We start from the raw sequence: 21196 nt of genomic DNA, 5'->3' as shown, positions 1-21196 counted from the left end.
GGTACAGCACACTCAAACAGAAGTGTTTGTAGCCTGCTTATCCCTGCACCTCTGAAACAGTTTGCGTGTTGATTTAAAATAAGATAGTTCTACCTGAAGAAAAAAATACCATCAGTGGTGTTCTCAGCTACTGTTTTCTAAAGCCCTACATCATGTATTATGGTTAACATGTAGATACTATACATTGCCTGTTTTCCCTGACAGGCTGGTAGCAGAATTACTTCTTTTCTAGTATTTTACTAGACCACTACCTGGTCACCAACTTGGACTCATCACTTTTTTAGCTGTCACCTCCTATTACCGTGTCATGGTGCATGTATAAGGGAGCGCTTCATGTTATTTATGCTTGCAGCAGTCCCGGTGTATGGGAAGTAATACAATTTCAGAGATGAAAAAGGAAACAGCTCCTCACATGGGTTTAGGCATCCTAATACTCTCAAATAACTAGAACAGAAAAATAGTCTAAGGAGGAGCAAACAATTAAACCTAGGGCTTCTGAGTCCCTTGCCAATGTCCCCACCACTGGACCAGTGTCCTACATTAGTTACAGCTCTGGATTATCTGTTTCAAAAATGAACATTATTGGCTGCATGCAGTAACACTAAAAAGTGATTGCTTACGGTAAAGGTAGGAAACAAAACTGATGGAATGAACTGCATACTTTTAATGCCATGTTTTTTATTTTTATTGTTGAAAGCTGTCAGTCCTTTCCAACAACATTGGTACAGGAGTAACACGTATTGGCCTTCTCTTCTTTGAAAGCTATACACTGGATAGTTCTTCAGCTACTAAACACATTCTTTTCCGTAACAATGTTCATTCCTTTGGAAATCTTGTGAGTGTGGCAGAATAATTCAAGTAACAGTTGACTGCAATCTTACCAATGAGTCACTTGTGTTGTTGGGAGGCAGAGGAAAACCAGTTGCAGGTCAGCCTGCCACACTGTGAGGGGACATGCAGTCTGTCCTACGCAAGGAGTGGGCCAACCAGGGGGATCAAGGATCTCCTTTTGACTGTCAGTTGTCAAACCCTTATTGTGCTATTCCCCACATCCATTCCCTACTGTAAAGGAGTTGCCAGCTGCTTTATGTGCACATTGGTTTGTTCCCAGATAGTCTACTGTCTTAGAAAGGTGGTTACTGTCTTAGAAAGGTGGTTACTGTCTTAGAAAGCTGGTGAGTTGCAGGGAACATATACGTGGTATAATGCTGTTGTGCACTGACTACATGAGGTGCTTTAAAATAGTTGGAGAGACTCCGAAACAGCCAGCCAATTTAACTGAAAAATATGCTGTCAGGTTTACATTTTCAAAATAGTGGTTTTCTTTTCCATAACCATCATAGCAGAGCAGAGGTCTGTCTTCACTTTCACCCTCCGCTGGTTATGTAGGCTAAATTTGGCTTTCTACCACAATACAAGAAACCAAACTAATTGTAGTGAAGTCACTAATATGACTGTCACTCAGTCACTACAGTCACTCCTGATCTATTTCAGTGTCATGGAGGTGGGATTTAACTCTGACCGAGCTGTTCCTGATGGCACTCTCTTGGCTTTGTTAGCTGTTAAAAGATGCTGAAATGCTCATGCTGGAAACACAATGCCTTTGATTTTGCAAACACAAGGGGGATTCAAAATTTAATTTTTCTATTTAATGATCAGTTTTGAGTTGTGATAGCTTCCCTTTCAAAAATGTTATCCCACAGTAGCCTGAGGGGTATTTATTTGAAGTAGGCATGCAAAGAAGGCACAACTCTCCTCTCTGTGCATTTCCACAATCATGCTCTGAAATTTCCTCAAAGGCAGCAATTTTTTAGCACTTTGACCTTGCCAGAACAGACCCTTTCTTCACTGCCAAGTTACACACCCCGAACTAAACAGAACCAAGAGAGCAGCGGTGAGTCCACTGGTTGGATTTGTTTCTTGTCTGAGCTCTACCAACAGCCTGGTTGGTCACATGCTGCCTGCTGATCTGAGGCTTGCTTGACAAGCTGCCCTTTGATAGCTGACCTGTCATCACCCTTTCTGTCCTCTCTTTGACATTTGCACGTCTATCTATTCCTGTAAACTTTTATTTCTTTATTATTGCTGGTTCAGTTCTGCAGCATGACTGTTGGTTGCAAGCATGAAAAAAGTCACCCCTTCAGATCGAGGCAGCTATGCAGTGAACTGCAAATGCAGCTGCATCTATTTATTTTGGAGGACAGGTATGTTATATACCTGTCCTCCAAAGGATGGCTGTACAGGATGAATGATGCGTTTACCAGTATAAGCTATGTCTCCATTGGGAAATTTTCCTGATATAGCTAGACAGCCAAGTATAACTTTCTGTATTGGAAGGGGCTTCCCTGTTTCTCCTGTAGTCATCCTTTTGCTCTCAGCCCTTTCTTCCTTTGGGATGTGGTTGCCCAGCAGGGTTTCTCCTTTCCATGCCCAGACGTCCTTGGGAACGTGTGGACTGAGGAGAAAACTGAATGCTTGGTAACAAGTATCCTCTTTTGCCCAGTGAAAAATATTAATAATTCTCATGGTTGAGTACTCACTGTTGAGTCAGTAACGGTATAGAAAACATCATTCTGCAGCCATCACCAAAATGCGAGAGACATTTATTACATGAGCCGTGTAACTTGCCCTTCTGCTAGTGAGGTGCATTGTTAGTTCATTGTCAAAATTACACATTTATTTCAGTTTGGAAGTCCCTGATACATGGATCAATGCCAAAAAATCCCAGCCCTCTATTCTCTGGAAGGTCATCGGAGTTGCCAGCCTGATTGTGTGCTTCAGCTGCAGCTCCTGTCCCAAAGCCTTGCCAAAGAACTGCACATTATGCCTCAAAAGTTCCTACATTCAGAACGAAATGAAGTTTTCACCAGCACTTTCCCAGCAGGGAAGAGAAATTGCATATGCCACCCTGCCTTTCCCTGCAGAACAAAGGGAGCCTTTTGTTCTTTGCCATTCAACTAGGGCTTCAGAATGGGAAAAAAGAAGTTGCCTTGCCTTTCCTGGGAGGCTGGCCTACAGCAACACATGGATATTGGCCGTCTCCAGGAGAGGCTCTGCTAACAAAAGGAGAACGGAGCTCTACCTGACGCATGCTTCGTTGTGAAAACTTTGCAACACTCTCCTCCTCTTCCTCATCCCTAAATGTCCCAATTTAGAAGAAAAGAAGTGCTTTTCCTCTGTGGGAACCTCATTGATACGTACCTGCATAGCATACACAGTGTCCTAACACACTGCCACCTGCTCTGTGCAGGTGATGCTGTAATGGCCTGCAGGTTGGTCAGGGATCAGGATGAGCTGGAGCAAAAGCAAAAACCTGTTTCTTTCAGTATCTCAAATCCAGCTGTCAGTGCATTGCAGTGGCATGAAGGGGTAAATCATATGAAACACATTTCCTGGAGCACGCACAAGGAAGTTCCTTCCTGTAGCTCCTCACACCCGGCGCTGCTGAAGCACAGCCTGACCAGAGCTCTGCTCCTACAGGATGTTTGTCATTCTCATGCAAAGCTATTACTCCAGCGATAACAGGCTGTTTGGAGTATAATTGCAGCCCATCATCCCTTCTTTCTGGGCAGTCCTTTCTGATGCTTATTCTGTAAGAGTTTCTCCACCACATTTGCAGGGTTAGGACATCCTCCTGCATCTGGTTTCAACACACTGAAACGCTTTTGCATACAGGTCCTCAGGCAGATTGCATCCTGAAGTATTTAATGGAGTCAAATTGAGAAAATGCCTTCAGAAAGTTGGCTTTGAATGGAGAACAGGAGACCTGCAGCCAGTTTTCCATTAAAATAAATGAGAAACCTGAGCCTCATAAGGTGCTGCTAGCTCAAAGGAAGGGGATGACTTCTGGTGTCTTCTTGGGTGTTATTCCACTGCATCCTGGCAGATCTCACACCGTTTTCTATGTGTAAATACTCCATACAGAGTTAAAATCAAGTTTAGCATGGAGAACGAGTTTACTACAGTTTGGGTGTAGTTTTGCTCCTTTATTTTACTTAAGAAGTGAAATTTCGCAGCTTTTATCTTCGTAGTTCCAATTTTTCAGTAGCTATCTCACTTTGTTCATTATGTCTGTCTGTCTCTCTGCCTGTCTGTCTCCAGCACTGTTTCACCACTTCTCATACCTTTCAGGGCTGTTCACTTGCAGAGGTCACGGGAGTGGCTGTTTTGCAGAGTGCCAGGGCACTCCTGCATGGTGCAGCTTGCTGAGCAGCGCTGCTCCAGAGGTGGTCCCGCAGAGGGTCCCACAGAGGCTGGGGTCCTGCAGGGCATCGAGACGAGTCAGCATCACCATACTGGAGAGCATCTGCTGCACCAGACCTATGCACAGAGCACCTGGGGACATTAATTAACAACCTCACATGCTCATTTCAGGCAGTATATAGGTTGCTTTCTGCATCATGGGTTCCGTGTTGCCAGGAGCACAGCACCTGGGTGTACCAGTAAGCTCTATGGGAGGCAGAGGTTTTAGCATCTTCAGGGGAGAACATTACAGAACTGGTCCCAAAAAACTTGCAGAAGGTCTTCATTGCTCCCATGCTCTTATTCTGTCTGTAAATATTTTAATGTCAATTTAAAGTTCCTAAAGAACACTTATGAAAACAAAACCTCTAATTCTACACCTAATACTAAAGCATTCACGTAGCAATTTGATTTTCTTTCATGTTGATATTGTCGCCATAATATATACAAAGCGGAGGAGGCTACATGGAGGTCATATTGTTGTTACTCTTAACTTCTCTGTGTGTGGAGCTGGTGTCTGGTTCCCGCTGATGTTGAGTTTGTTCTCCAGCCCTGGGACGTATGGGAACAAGGTTCCATGGGTCTTGCTGAGAACCTGCACAGGGGTTGTCTTTTGTTGCAACAGCAGCTACTCACAGAGAGGATACTCTCACTCCTCAGCAGCTTCTTGGCTACTGATCCTTTACTCCTCTGTATGCATTTGCTTAGGTACTCCAGGATCTTGGTTCTCCACATAACACTTATCTCACTTAGGAATCTTATCACCCCAAGCTGGGTGTATCTCACACCGTAACCAATACGCAGAGACTCTAGCCGTTGAGGGGGATTAATGCCCTTCAGAGGGGTTGATTTACAATATTTGGGGTGATCAGAACGCAAACATGACCATATTTGTATTCCCAAGTGTTTTGCTTGTGGGTGGATGTCAGGTCTGTGAAACTATTTGTTGTATGATCACACCCATTATCATCCTGGGTGAATTTGAACAAGTGACCAAGAAGAAAACAGTTCCAGATTTGCTGCCAGTGTCCCCAGCCATCGATTCCCCCTTCCAATGCTCTCCTTATTTCTACTTCTTCCATATTTATCAACAACACATAAGTCCAGGGGATTCACTTTTGTTTTTTTTCACTTTAGACGTGTATCTTCTAAGAATTTTGGGGTTTTTTTTCCTGCTTCTTTTTAAGTGGACTCTAAACTGCCCATGTGACTCACCTGATATTTACTCAAGTGAACCCTATGTGGTTTCTAATGAGCTGGGAGGAAGGAGGTGTTGAAATGGAGAGAGAAATACCAGAATTCAGGACAATGAAATATTTACCTTGTGAAAAAAAATATGTACTTTTGGGAATAGCTTGCTTTTACTGCCCTGCTTCTTGAAAGCACAGTTATTAGGAATAACAGCAGTTTCTGAGGAAAGTAGTTCCCTTTATTTTTCTGTCTGCAGAAAAAAAACATTTCTGCACTTCAGCAGGAATGTTACTCAGCCCTATCTTCTTTAAAACTGGTTTGTTCAGTTAACTGTTCTTTACCACTGAGAAATGAAAATACCTATTCCATTAGTTAAATGTGTGGTGCTCGAAGTGTGAACAAACCCATGTCTGACACTGTTTCCACAGCATTATTATTTCCACCGCACCCACTACTTGGAAGAATCTAATCCTGCTGCAAATACGTTGCCCCGCTCACGCTACCTAACCAGTGCAGGGCATGGGAAAAGGGCTCTGCTGTACTTCACCAAAGCATTCGGTTATTGCCAATCACAATTATAAAGGAAAGAGTCTACTCTTTCCCCTAGTCTCTACCAAAAGTGCTTCAATGACTTTTAGCTGCATGTGCTGCTGCCTCCGCTGCAGCTCGGTCGGTGTGTTCCTGGCAGTGTGGTGAAGGTATGATCGCACTTAAATCCACCCCACTGACTGCAGGGCACCATGGTGCAACTGCTTTTCTCCTCTGGTCTCTTCAATCAGGTACTTCCTTCTCTCTTACACCAAATAACTTATTGGCAATGGCTTACATATCTTAATTAAGCAAATTAATTAATGTAATTTATTTTCCTCTGCCACATTTAAACTTTTAATTAATCATAATTAAATGATTAATGTAAATGTGTGTATAAATCACTTTGAAATCTGATGAAAGAATGCCAAGTTCCCAGGTTAGGTCAGATGGAAGTTGTGGTAGACTGGCCAAACTCTGGGAAAGTACTTGCTAAGTATATTCTCTCAGCCATTTTCTGCTGGTACAGCTAGTCCTTCACAGCTTTCGGTAGCGTTTGACTACCAAGACTCCAAGAAATTATGTGACTGTGAATCACTGGCATTTCAACACGTTTTTCTCTAAATAAATATTTTCTTTAGGAAGACAAAAGGGAAGAAAATAATTGTCTCAAATCTTTCCTCTTGGTATTTGTTCCGTATGTACAAGGAAAGAGCAAGCAAATGGTAATGTTTCTCAACAAGGCACGCACTTACATTCTTTGAGAGCAAGTTCTCCCTGCTACATGCAGCAGGTGTACTTTGCAGCAGAGAAAGCAACAGCTTGGTTTTATCTCATAAGAAATGTTGTGCAACCTCAGTGTCCCCTGAAGAACCTCATTTCCACCAGCATCTGGCATGCCCACCCCATGTAAAAAGAGATTAAACAAATACTTAATTTTGTCTGAGGCATTGCTTTCTGAGCTAAAAAAAGTGTATCTAAGGGATGTTCGCTTAGATCTGCTTGCCTAAACCGATGAGAAAAGCAGAACTGAGTAGTAAACTTCAGGGCAAGAAGGATGCGCTGTCAGTGCCAGGAAACATGCATTCTCTTCATCTTGTGTGACGGAAGGGAGGTGCAGGACAGAGCAGGGAGAGAACATGGACCGTAGCATCAATCAGGGAAGCCTCGTATGAGAGCGGGTTGTTGCTGCTACAGTCGTGAATCAGGTCATGCTGCGTCATGTCTCAGTAACGTGACAGTGAGAGAGAGAGAGAAAAAAACTTCTCTTTTGAGATAGGACTGGGACATGGTGAAATGCCAGGTAACAGAATGATGCTAATATTTATGTGGCCGCAACTGAATAGAAAAAGGAAAATTCACTGATGAAAGCCAACTTAGGACAGTGTCACTGAATACTGACAAATAGCCAGGAGGTTTTTTGTCTCAAAACAAAGTTGTGGGAATACACGCTTTGGGTCAGCGATCTTTTTTTTTGTTTGAATATGTTTCACATAATAAAGAATCAAAAATAGTTTCTAAAAGGCATATTCCAAAATGGAAATATAGGTAATCTTTTATCCTGAAAACTGCTAAAATGTGATTTTTACTGTTTTTCAGGCAAGTTTGGGTAAGTTTTTATTAAGACAATTGCCAAAAATGAACACAAGGATTTTTAAAATAACTTTCTTTGGAACAATGTTTTCCCAAATTTTTAATAACCTGCAATAAGCTCTATCTGGTAATGGCGGCAGGTTATTCTTTCTCTGTATGCTTTACAATTTACAATGCTTTACACAATGTTTCAGGGTATCTATCTACCTGTGTCTCTATATCTTTTTTCTCGTAGAAAGTGTTCATATTTTCTGGAACTTTTCGGATGAATTTAGATCCTTATGGGCAGTGGAATGATGAAGAAATATGGAAAGTTGCAGAGGAGGTAAAACTGTTCAGTGTTACTTGTATCGCTCTGGTGAAGTGGTTACAGTAGAGTGCAGTGTAGGTCAAATGGTTGTCCTATGTTACATTTATATAGAGTCTCAGAAAAAAAAGTGTTGAGGAAAGATAATGATATGCTATAAACCATGTTTCCTTATTACCTAATAAAAAGACGCCTTTGTCAGAGATTAAAAAAAAAAAAAGATAAACTTCCATACAGCACAGTCTGGGTTCCTCATGCAGTGATTTAGCGTAGGTGAGGTTTTATGTTTGGCTTTGCTGGGTGACCCTGGGAGAAAAAAAAGTGGAGGAAGCTGATACAGCAAAACATCCTGTAATCTTTTCTCATTTTAATGCTTTGGCAAATATATGAAATATCTACAAGGCATTTTTTTAACAAAATGTGTAAAAAGGACTAATAAGCATTTTGGAGGCCAGAAAAAAAAATGAAAAATATCTGTGGCCTGTCCTAGAAATAAGACTGGTGTTACTGCAATAGGACATACTTATATTCAGCTTAGAAAATTTTTTCCTCCAAGTATTTTCCCATTATTGCAATTCTCAGGCCAACGTAAAGCCAGCTGAGAAGGAGCACGCTCTGACACTGCATTCAGGCTTACATACTGCTTGTGTCACAGACAGCTGCCTCTTCCATGGAAAATAAGAATCATGGAATACTAGATTTTATGAACCTGAAGGTTTTCTTCCAGTTTTATGTTGAGGTTTTAGCAACATTTTTTTTTTTCAAGATTAGGGGTCAGATTTTTACAGTTCTGTTTCCATGTTGAGCTGAACCCCATGCATTATGGTTGTCACATGCCACCTATTGGCTCTGATAGTGCTTAATAGGTTGCACAGGTGTACGTAATGCCTTGAGAAAAGGCAGATGAGAGTTAGGGGAGGGAAAGAGCTGCAGCGTAGAAAGCAGATTTCTATTTCCAAGGTAGGGATGACCTGATTAATACAGACTCAATAATGAACTGGTGCCATTTTCCTTGTTCACAGTAAGTCTCAAGTATGAGAAAATGCTTACAAGTGTGGGACTTAATCCAAAAGCTTCCTGCTTTCCCATCCAGGAGGTTAACTCTGTCTCTGCTCTCTCTCTTTTGGGTTTATCTAATTTCTTCCCTATGTTTGGAAAAGAGGGAAGTAGACACTTGCTATGAGTAATTTTGTGTCAAATAAAAACATCATGACATTTTTGGTTAAATGATGTGACAGGAGCTTTTCAGCTGGTCCTAGCAGAGGCAACAGGGTGCTGCGCTTCTCCGCTTCTCTGAGGCTCGGAAAAAAATGGAGTATGGATTAACATCCGCTTTCTTGAAAAAGACAAGCTCTACTTCTGCTTTTGAGGATAGTTTTCACTGTGCGTGTGAATTGAGCCTGGGATTTTAAAGAGCTAAACCTCATTTACAACAGTGTGAAAAAAATTATTTTGAAGTGTTTATCATTAAGGAGTTTGGCAAATCCATACGTGATACAGGGTTTTTCATTGCACAGGCGAGAGAGCAAAGCAAATAGAAAAGAAAAAGAGCTGTAATACTTTTTAGTAGGAGTGACTGGATTGTTTACAAAGTTCATGCTCTTGGAATATGACTTGTTAGCAACAGTGAGTCAGGGTAACTTCAGGAGCACAGCACAGAAAGAAAGTTAACTATCAGCTTATCCCTGGCCCACGTTGCCTGCTGAGGATTTAGAGGATCCTGCTGAGATCAGCATCAGCCTTTTATGTTCCTCACAATCGGCTGCAGAGAGCAAGGCATTGTCTGAACAGATGTCAGGTGTTTCACTTTTTATTGTCCCCATATTTGAGCGCCTGAATCCATCAGACTTGTGTCAACTTTTGAGGCTCAGTTTTACTCTTGCAGTCAGCTGTCTGGACCCTACAGGTACACAGAGAGACCTTGTGCAGTTTTAAGAAGAAAGCACCTTTTCCAGCCATTAGTTGCAAAATTTCATTAAAGGACACGATGTGTGTTCAAAATAGGAACGAGGAACAAAGCAGTGGCCTTAATATTTGCTTATAAATAAAATCATGAACTCTTCAGAAACTCAACAGAGGTACCCACACACCCCAGTTTAATATGGTTTCCATGCAAAATGGAAACACAAAGGAGGAATTCAAATTTTTTTTGCCCTGGAATGAAAATTAATTGCAGATCAGCAATATTTAAAAAATCCAAGGGGGGCTCTTCATAAACCACTCGGGTTGCATTGCATTTTTATAATGTCTTTTGGAGTAAGGCAACTCACATATTTCTCTGTAAATGCTGCTGATTAGGCCAAGGAGCACAGTCAGTTTGGACCTGTGGAAGGTGCAAAGCTTTGCTTTGAGGTGTACAAAATATATCTCCCAATGAGAGCAAAAAGGAGCACTGGAAGAAACAGTCAGAAGACATCTCCTGGGCTGGATTCTGGTTTCTGGTCCAAGTGAAGCAGCTTCACTTGGCATGGGCACCCCTCTAAACATTTTCTCAGCGGTGCTAGAGGGAAGCCTGTGATGCCATTAGTATGAACAAAGTGCACAAGACCTTTGGGGCAGCAAAAGGAGCAGATGGAAACGCTCTCAGAGCCATAGAGACAACGGCCGTGGTGACCTGGGTTATTTTCTCTGTTGCTGTAATGTAGCATGTGAATTTTGGTCCTTTCTTTTTACCCTCCTAGTAACCAAAGAGGCCTGGTTTCCTTTCAAAAATCACTTTTCTTAACATTTCAAATGACGTACATTGCTGCTGAATAAAAGGTTCCAAATATATTGCTTTCTCTAGCCTGCTAACTCCGAATGTTTTGGTCAAAATGCCAAAACTCATTGTATGTGACAAACAAATGAAGCATTAACTCTCAGCTTCCCAACATAAATCCTAGCATGTTGTAAGAGCCAGATATTTCAGTGCTTTTCACATCATCCAGCTACTAGCTTGTAGTCTTTATAGGACAGATTCTCCTTTTCATCAATTTATATTTTCTCTTCGCTGTCAGAAATGAAAGGCAAGGAAATTAAAGGCATTGGTTGCCATACCCACAGTCAGCAGTATCTCACCGATTTTTCCTGTCCTTTTTCTTTCTGGCAGGTTGGGCTGAAGTCTGTAATTGAGCAATTTCCAGGCCAGCTTGATTTTGTTCTTGTGGATGGAGGCTGCGTCCTCAGTCACGGCCACAAACAGCTGATGTGCCTTGCCCGGTCTGTTCTCAGCAAAGCTAAAATCTTGCTGCTCGATGAACCAAGCGCTCACCTGGACCCTGTGTATGTTTTGATCATTTGTTCTATCTTCTTATATGAAATAAGAAAATCAGTGAGGCAGCACAACCGAAAGAGACCATCAGTAACTTGCCTGGTCTGTTACTAAATCTGATTGCAGTAATGTATGTTAGTAATTCTGCATGGGGCATCAGGGAAGCCTAGCTACAACCTCAGCTTTATGGCTGATACGAACTTTCACGGCAGAAATGCAGCACACTGAGACACTGCAGAGTGTTGTTGTCCATGCATGTGAGCTTTACAACACGCAGCTAGACTATTAAATACCATCAATAAAGTTATGAGCTGTGCTGGCATGTACATTGCAGTCTAAACCCTGATGCTTGTTTGCCTTTCAGAACTTCCCAAGTGATTAGGAAGACTCTGAAGCATGCGTTTGCCAACTGCACGGTGATACTCTCTGAACACAGGCTGGAGGCGATGCTGGAGTGCCAGCGATTTTTGGTGAGCATTTCATGTAGTCTCACGTACTGTTGTTTCATTATATTTGATGAATGTGCAAAACACATCAAGCAGAATTGATGAAGTTGGCTGGATTGATGGGGGTTATTCACGGCAGTTGAGCAACCTAGTCACCTGCAGAAGAGCAGCAGGCTGCTGTTTGCTCTTTCTTTCACATGAGCTGTCATAGGCACCTGTGTTCAGACGAGCTGGGTCACATTATGGAAGAGCTGGATTCCTTCTTTCAACCACAAGGACAGTTGTGTAGGTTACCCAGCTGCTGATCCACGTGTCTTGTATTGCTGATTGGCTCAGGAGCTCCAGAAAAATCCCAGCATCTCACAAAGCTTTACCTCTGCTAATGCAGAAACAGCTGCACTTGCTCTTGAGCAATGGGAGGCTCCATGGGGCAGAGGGGTTTCCTGAGAAAACATCTGATGGTTAGAATCGCTGATTTCTTTCACCAAGGCACTTGAATATTCCTTTCTTGTTTAATCAAGGTGACAAAGTATTGAAGTCCTGAGGTATTTCCTTTGTTACATAAAAATGGTTAGTAAAGGAAATAAAAGGCAAGTTATGTAATTGTTCTTAAAAATGAGGTTCCTTCTTGACTGTTCCATAAGAGAGGACCTTCATTTTATTAGCTGAGTGAAACATCTTTTTCCATGTGTATTTGCTTGGGTGTATTAGCACAGCAGGAGGAATACAGTCTGAAGCAGGCTAGTCAATAGGAAGACTCTACGTCCTTTTGGACGTGCTGCTCCTGGATGAGTGTTGGCAGAGCCCCGGCAAGCACGCAGCCTCTGCCCGGAGCAGGTTTCCTGCTGTCCGAACAACATTTTAGCAACAGAGCTGCTAAAAGCTTTTTCCTGTCAGACCTGTGCCCTCACCCAAGACGTGCTGGCATTGCAGTGCCAGCGGAGGAGCCTGATTTTTCCGACTGCTGCCTGACAGGGGAGGCTGGCACAGCCGTACAGGGCAAACCTGTTGTTTCCTTCAAACAAAGGCCAGCAGCGCTTCCTTGTTTGGCGAGAAGAAAGCAAAGAAGGCCTGGCACCTTGCTGGCAGCCTTCTCCCTCTGCTTGTGATATAACTCTGTTTTCTGCAGTTAACACTTTCTTAACCTGGCAATTTAGCAGTACTGAGGAAATGCCACAGTACATGGAGACTTCAACAAACAATCTCAGAGGTAAAAATCAAGTTGCAAGGAGAAACCAGCAAGCCCAACAACATTTTGTAACTTGAGCAATAAGGCACCTTTTCCACATATTAAAATTTTAACATCTGTTTTTATGGTCATAATTAGAGATCGCAAACTGTAAACTGGGCTTTTCCTGTTTGAAGATCTCTGTTACGTCTTCATGTCTCTCCCCTGCTCCCTTAGTTGTGTTAGCTGAATTCTGTCAGCACCACCGTTGCCCATCTAATGGAGTGATATGTTTCTTCAGGTAATTGAGGACAGTAAATTGCGGCAGTATGAATCTATTCAGAAGCTGCTGAATGAAAAGAGCTCCTTCAGGCAAGCCATCAGCCACGCCGATCGCCTTAAGCTACTCCCGGTACACCACAGAAACTCCAGCAAACGCAAACCTAGACCCCAAATCACTGCCTTGCAAGAGGAGACAGAGGAAGAAGTGCAGGAGACGAGGCTGTGAGACGTGGTGTGGGCATGCTCTTTGTGGAGTGAATCGCCAGCAGTGCCCCACGATGACAGGACCAGCACTTCTGAAGCTGTGGAGCCATGCACAAATTGAACCTTGCAGGAGGTGTTCACTGCAGCGACTACACGTGCATTGGGGAATTACTTCCCTTCGATGGTTAATTGTGTGCAAGTTAGTACATTCTTTGAAGTTTTGCCACTTCTAATGGTAAAACCAGACTTCCTTTGAAAAGCTGCTCTAACTCGGTACAAACGAGATGGCAAGCAGAAGTAACCTGCTTTGCCCAACGTAATCATTTCAGAAAACTTTTAGAAATGTTCTTGCTGGGGTGAGAGGTCCACACAGCAGGAAGAATGTGAGAAAAATAATCAAACCTGGGTGGAAAACAGAAAAATCAGAATGTAAAAAGCTTCTTTGGATTCGCTTCCTGCAAAAGAGTTAAGGGACAATATCAGCAAGGCGCACAGAAAACTTCCTCCTCTTTGTTTTTCATGCAGCAACTGTAATTTCAACTTAGCGGAAAAGGCCAAATGCCCTTTTATACAGCGCACCACTCCGCGTGCGTAGGTGAGAATGAAGGAAAAGAGGATATCGACTTGCAAGCCAGTCAACATCTGTCACGTCTCCACAATTAAGGGAGAATTGGTATTTCCTCTTAAAACCTGGGAGACTGTCAACCCGACCCTGCACACACTCACAGCGGGATGAGTGCAGGCTGACATCGGTATCTAGTGAAAGGTAGGACTCCTGGCAGTGGAACTCTTAATAGTCTGCCTTGGTCTGGCACATTTACATGCTTTTTACTCTGTCCTAAAAAAAAAAAAAACAAAGAAGAAACCTCTCTGAAGTAGACTTTAATAATGAAATTAATTTTTATACTCTTCTGGTTTGCAGTTTTATGATGAAACTGAACTTTCTCTAGGATATTTTATTTATTTTAATATTGTTGCAAACATTTACTAAGGAAATGATGTATTTTAAGAGTGATTATGTACTATAAAGGAAAATATATTTGTACAAAAAGTTTTATATTTGGATTGTTGGTGGTTTTTTTGCTACTAGTCTTTGACGTCACCTTGTGATAGAGCTGTTAAAAACGAGAGCAGTCCCAGAGTCAGGCCAGGTACTGTCCAATGCTGTCTGTGCTCTAAAGTATTCTAGCGATACAGACATTTTAGATATTTTTTTTCTTTAAATAACAAAAAAGAAAAAAGAAACCATCTGCATGACACATTACAACACCCCCCTGCCCCCCCCCGGTGCAGACACCACAGACCTATTCCGCTGCTTCCACTTCAGCCATTGCTGCCCATCAAAGCACGTGCATCATTTTTAATAAATAGATTTTACTTCTTACAAAAGCAGTCGGTAAACTCCAACGCCGGCGCCCAGCCCGCCGTCGGGCCTGCCCGCGGGGCCGGGGCCGGGCGCCACTAGGTGGCGCTGCGGGGCTCCGGAGCGCCGCTGCCGCGCGGGTTGCGCGGGGTCCGGGCTCCGCCGGCCCGGCTTCCCCCGCGGAAAGAGCGCGCTGCGGCAGGTAGAAGCAGCGGGGTCCCTCACAGCCTTCATTCCGGTGGGGTTGCAATTTGGCAAAAGAAGGGCTCCTGAAAGAGCCCTTTGAAGGCCACCGCTACCGGCTGCTTAGCAGCACCACCACGCGAATGCTTTACAAACACGAAGCGGTTATAAATGGGCTTTGTATCTCTCACACCGCTTGAGCCCTAAAGCTGCAAAGAGCAGCACACGCTAGGCTGGAAAGTAAACTGCTTTAGGCATAATGCAGCAACAGCAACTATGCCCCTAGCCTGTGACAGCCCAGCTGGGCTGGGCACGGTGCAGGACGGCCGCTCAAGGTGCTGCTGGGTCAGGCTGAGCCAGAGAGCCCCGGTGCTCACTCTGGAACAGCTGCTGACCCTGTCCCACTCTTGTTTTCCTCTAGCTCTGTCCCACGTTACATATTTTCTGTACCACATTACATACTTCCTCTGCAAATATGCTTTTTTCTTCTGTCTTATTTTTCCCCACCCGGTCCTTCGTACTGTAATTTTATTCTTGTCTATCTTCTAGCACTTACCTGGGTCTCTTTCCTTTCTGTCTGCATTAACATCTTGCTTTGCCTGATTTTCTCCACAAATCGACGCTTCTTGCTCATAGAGGGTTCCGGGTACCCTTGAGTCTCAACTTTGCCATGCCACTGTTTCTCCGCCACTAAGCTCTGCTTGCTTTAGCCTTTATAACAACTGGAAACTAACTGTATATTGAAGTAGCATCACTGTTGAATCCCATCTCCATTCCCCCTCCCTCCTCAAATTGTTCACCTCACACTGTGCATCACTTTTCTCACACAGCCAGCTCTCCGTTTGTAGAAGTCCTTACAGCGTACGCAGCCAAGTCTGGCCAGGAGGCCAAGCCCAAGGAGGAACGCCAAGGATCACTCTTGTTCAGGATGTTACTCAGAGGAGTAGACATACCATGTGGGAGAGCCTATTATCTAAATAAACAAGATAATATGGAAAGATCAGCAGAAAAGAAGCACTGCATCATCAGAATCAGTGTGCACTTCAAAGCTTGCACAATTAGTAGCGTTAATTTTTTGGGGTCATTGTTAGAGAGAGAGCGTTCAGACTCTCTCTAGGCAAGTTGGACTGAGCAGACAAGGAGGCATTTCAGGAAAGGAAAAGGTAAATACAGCAGGAGCACATAGCAGAGGAGATGTATGTGGAAGCTGCTGATACAAACACGCAGAAGGAGTGCTTTGAAGGAAAAAAAGTCAACTGATTGCTCTCTGCCCTGTAGCACACGCTGCACAACACTCATCGAAACAGCTGCTGTCATCAGTACCTGGCTACCACCACCATACTGCCTGTCCCAAAGAGCCCAGGCAAGACCCTGCAGAAATTGTTCTCTCTCTGCCCTCTGAAGACAAGTGGGAAAAGGCTGGGGAAGAACATGCTATTTCTTTCAGTCCAAAAATACTGCTTCAGCTACTTCGGAGCTCAGGCTGGAACAGGCGGTAAGTCAGTACCAGTCTCCATAATGAGGAGGAGGACAGCATCTGCTTCCCAGCAAAGGTCGAGACAAGCGCATTACCTTCTGGAATAAGCATTCTTGTACTTGCTGTCAGTGGGATAACAGCTCCCAGGGCTGTTTGCCTGAAGCTGAGCTGGGAAGTTGCACGTGCTGCTCATGGTGGAAAATGGAGCACAAGGGGAGGAGGAAAAAAAAGAAAATGAGGTATAACCCAAGCACAGTGGAGAAAAAACAATGACCACCTTCATAAACACAGGCTGAGCACTATTTAAGAGAGTTTTTCTTTTCATGTGCTTTACTTTGCACACATTTGATTAAACAAAACAGCTACATAAAAAGGAATACCTCTCCCAAAGCACGTTGTTATTAGAAACACACACATACTATTAAAAGGGGGTGAGTGGAGGTGTGTAATACATGGCCAAAGAGAAGAGCATGCTGACTCTAGTACTACACATGAAGATTAGGTTTTACAGCCTGCCTGGAAGAGACCAAAAACGTTGAAAAGAGTCTAATTACCCTGCAAAGGATCTGTGTCTCTCTTTAAGTACAGAGAAGGGTGGCCAAACTGCTAATACAGCACTAAGAAGCTCTTAGGTCAGCAATGACCAAGCAAGGTTAGCCTAAACAAACTTGAACTCTACGCATTTAGCCATCTTTGTAAATCTTACATACAAAATAACTACACAAAGCAGCTTGATAATCATTAGTGAGCACTGCTCATCATCTCACTGGGCTTAAACAAGCCTGCTGTTCCAAAAAAAGCCAATTTTCCTTTCACAGTTGCTTAACTGGTGTCTTATCAGCTGTAGTATTTTATTCATGAAATATCTATTTCCCAAGTCTTTCTTAAGTTCAGTCTCCTCTGTTTCCACAAGCCTCACATCCCTCAGCCTGCTACACCAGTATCAATCAGAGCTGCTAAACACCCGATTGCCTCTGCACCTCTTTAATTCTCCCCTGTTCAAGCAACAGGGCTATTTCCCTGAAATGTGGCAGCTCTGGGAAAAGGTGCCTTTTAAAACATTTCCTCACATTAGGATTAATCCTGAATTGGCATTAATTGTTGGAGGTCAGTTCAGAACTATATAATTTGTTGCATTTTATTTACTTTACCTATAAAGTATTCTGGTAACTTTTTTCTCCTCTTGCCGATACAGATTTGGTATTTTAGATCTACCATTACTTGCCTATGATTTAACATTTGTGTTAAAAAAAAAAAAAAGCACTTTAGAACTGTGTGTACACTTGTTCACTAATGGACAATTAATTGCTGCCTAAAAATCTTGCAAATTAAGCAACATGCAATGCAATACAGTAACACGTTTCCTTTACAAATCCTCATATTCTCCAAAACCAATTTCCTTTTCCTAGGATAAACAATATTTCTACTAATTTTATCACCAGGCCTTACTTCAGTCTCAAAATACAGCTCTTGTAAATGCAGCTGGAGGTTTTCAAGTGATGTCTAACTTTCTTGCCTGTTATTTTCTCTTCTTTCTCAACAGGTTCCTTCTCATTGTGATGAAAGTTTTAATGTGTGAACGTGTTTTCTTAGTTTCCTCTCCCCAAACCTTTTAAACATACTCTATAAAAATGTATTTCGGTCACTCTGATATGTTCAGGGGCCTACAGTTACCGTTGCAGTCTCTGTGATGAGCCTGTGAGTTTGGTGCAACCTCTGCAGCTGGAAAAGGAGCGTGCCACTGACTGGACCTGCCAGTTACTTGCACTCCCTTTTCTCCTAAGCCTGGACTGCACTGCGTGACCTAGGGGACCGCATCCCAACTCCTTTTTGAGCTAATAGTAGCCAAACTGCAGCTTAACTACCACTGTGCTGAGGGAATACTTCCCCTCTTCCAGACTTCCTCCTGTTTCTCTAAAACCTTGGAATTAAAAGTCTTTTCTTTCTGGTATCTTAACTGTATGCAAAAGCAAACATCTGCCTTCTGAACCTGCCTTTGCTACAGCTAGTGCTGTCTCAACAGTCGCTTTGACTTCAAGTTTCTGAAGAACAGCCCACTTTGTAATTCTAGTCTCTTAATTATGGTTTGAGCATCACAAACATCACTTTAGCCAGAGTTAGCACCAAGAAAGTGGTCCCTCACCCTTTCTCCAAACTGGCTCCTTCCACAAGCATCTTCTACCTGCAGAGGCTATTCTGCTTCTCCAGTTTTACCGGAAAGATGGAGAATTTTGATTTGTTTTGTATATCACTGGAGCTGTATTATGGGAGGAGACAAGCCTCAGAAATTCAGGCCCTCTAATTTTGCTCTTGTTGATGAATGTTGCTGCCTTCATTGAATGATGGAGCAGGTTTCTTCACACTTCTCATTTTGGAGCTCATGCTCAGCAACTAAATAACTGAGGCAAATATTGTCTGACGGACTCAGGCATTCTTTTAAGAAACATATTCCATGTTCTTTGTCAAGAAATAAGAACCACAGGAGACATGCTGAAAGCTTTTATTTTCAGGACTGACTTGGAGAGCTGGAATGTTTAGGACTTACCAAGGTCATCGGTGGATGAGAATTATCTTTCATGTTCCTCTGGTTGAAGAGATTGAGCCGTGTGTAAGGAGTGTAGTGTAGTCAGATAGGGGCTAAATTAAAAGTCTTTTCACTGACCTAGTGGCCTGTGGAATGGATGCAACTCCCATATACTTTCTGAGATTCTTCTCCATATAGACAGGGTCTCTCTCCCTTCACTTACCTCACCTCTTCTAAAAGATATGGAAACAGGTAATAGACGGGAGCGGAGTGCAGCATGGAGCAGCGTGGTCCACCATTGACCACACACTTAAAACCTCTCTGCTTAAGACACAGGAAGGAATGTAGAAACAGGATTTTGCCCATTACTAACCCAAAATGAGAGTAGTTGATATCACAAGTCATGTATGAGGCGTGTTGTTTGCAGCATCACAGGAAGAACCTGAAGATACAGAGAAGCCCTGAACTCATGAACAGAGCCTTGCCTTGCTTCTGCACAATCTATCACAATCCAAAGGATAAACCAACGGAGAAGCCAGTAAGTTCACATCCAAACTATCTTACGGTTATGTGGTTTTCACCTTCTGAGGGCAGGAACTGATACGGCCTAACAAAAGAGCTTAACAGTTACTACAGGAGATAAGATTCTATTAGGAGATCTGCAAAATACCATGTGATTAAAGACATACGAAAACCACAGACTGTGTTGAACCGAAAGACCGACAAACAAAATGATAGCAGGTAGAAGTCAACCAGGTAAAAGATGCAGATGGAGAGGGATTAGGACAGCAGGCTGAAAAGAAAGGATAATGAGGGCATTGAAAGGCAATGCTAAATTTAGCAAAAGACCTAACTTTCAAACCATGAATAGATGATCAAAGTTACTCTGTCTTCTGCACAGTTTCACTCAAAGTACAGCACAGAAGTCTTAAAATATATCTGAAAACATGCTTTAGGACACTGTGCCTAACATCTTCCCACACATAAACACACTGCTAACTCTTGATCTAAATGAGGCCTGACATTTCCAAGGTGTATTTTCGGTGTAGAACAAACCTAGCTTAGAAGCATGTCAGGATTTTTCTTCTGTTCTTATAGCTCTTTTTAAAATAGAATTCATTTATTGTTATTACAAATCCTGATGTTGCAGCTCATGTGATCACTGCAAAAAACGTTTTCCACTTTGTGTTCCTCCTCACCACGAAATCCACACCTGAGTTTCACACACAAGTTACCACGCTGCTGCTCACACTGCTTCGGCACATAAGGGTTCCTAATTGCTGAGACCCATTGCTCTGACCTACAGTGGTTCCCAGCTGATGCATTCTGCTAAGAACCAACTGCAAAAGCAGTATCCCATTTTCAGCACCAAAATTACTGGGAGAAAAAAAAAAAAAGCAACCTCTAGAGAAATCATTGGTATTTGGTTATATGTTACTATCGCACAAGAAATTGAAGTTTTCATAAAACAGTGATTACCGAAAGACACTGTACTTTCTAAATATATTGTGCGGGGAATGATTACAGAAATAAGCTTCTAATATTCTATATCTATAAAGATAATACACATATACAAACTCAGAGACAGAAAAACAATATGCAGTACAAAAATTTTATTGACATGAGCTTGGGATGAATGTTTTACATATAAAGGTGAAGCATTAGGAAACAGTTAGGTAATCCTTTCCTCTTCCAGGCTTAATTTGAGAAAAACGCTACTTTGGAAATTATAGGCACAACCATGTTACTGTCCCTAGCTCTCAAACCATCTCCAGAGAGCCCATCAGAAGGCATCTAAGTCTGATCTCAAGAAAACTGCACTTTCCTCTGCCTACCAGATGAGGTATCGAGACAGCGAGTGTTTCCACATTATTACAATTCACAAGTATGTAACTGTAGCTACTGTAAGGAGAGACTGGGGAAATATTCCCTTCATAGAAACTCTCCCTCGTGGGAACATGGTCTACCTCTGTAGTGGGGGGAAAAATGAAAAAGACTTAGTTTTAACTGCAATTCAAGTATCATTTCACAGCAATTACATCTTAAATCCACAACAGAAATGGATAATTACATAGTAACTCATGTTATCGCTACTACATTATCTCTGATAATACTGTAGTTAAGCTTGTGCTCAAATTCCTTTTCAGTAAAATCTGTTTCTGTAAAACACTATTATTTTTCGGATACTTTTAAAACAGTAATGAAGTATATAAAAGTTTTTACAGTATGCAAGAAAAACTAAGTTAATAAATGATCACATTTTCTTCAATTCTATCAAAGAATAAGAGTCTGAGAAAAATAACTTTTATTGCATTTTAATTTCTCAATCTCTTTCCTTTTTTTAAAAGATGAAAGTTATAACGGAAATTCATGACATTTTAGATGAAGAGACGCTTGGGAGAAACAAAATCACAATTCAGCAGGCAGATGATGGGGAA

At 42.4% G+C, this 21196-nt stretch overlaps 1 protein-coding gene across 1 annotated transcript in view; it reads left to right on the top strand.

Annotated features, from left to right (window-relative positions):
- The window catches only part of CFTR (CF transmembrane conductance regulator), an 89436-nt gene extending 76203 nt beyond the window's left edge, over window positions 1-13233 (top strand). Inside the window, exons 24-27 of the mRNA XM_059817050.1 lie at window positions 7790-7879; window positions 10950-11122; window positions 11476-11581; window positions 13027-13233. Coding sequence (XP_059673033.1) covers window positions 7790-7879; window positions 10950-11122; window positions 11476-11581; window positions 13027-13233 — 576 coding nt within the window. The remainder of the gene's footprint in view (window positions 1-7789; window positions 7880-10949; window positions 11123-11475; window positions 11582-13026) is intronic.
- The last annotated feature ends 7963 nt before the right edge of the window (window positions 13234-21196 follow it).

This window comes from Gavia stellata, chromosome 4, assembly GCF_030936135.1.
Source record: "Gavia stellata isolate bGavSte3 chromosome 4, bGavSte3.hap2, whole genome shotgun sequence".
NCBI classification, from domain to species: domain Eukaryota; kingdom Metazoa; phylum Chordata; class Aves; order Gaviiformes; family Gaviidae; genus Gavia; species Gavia stellata.
The sequence above is the reverse complement of the archived record's forward strand: the minus strand, read 5'-3'. Positions and strand labels throughout refer to the sequence as shown.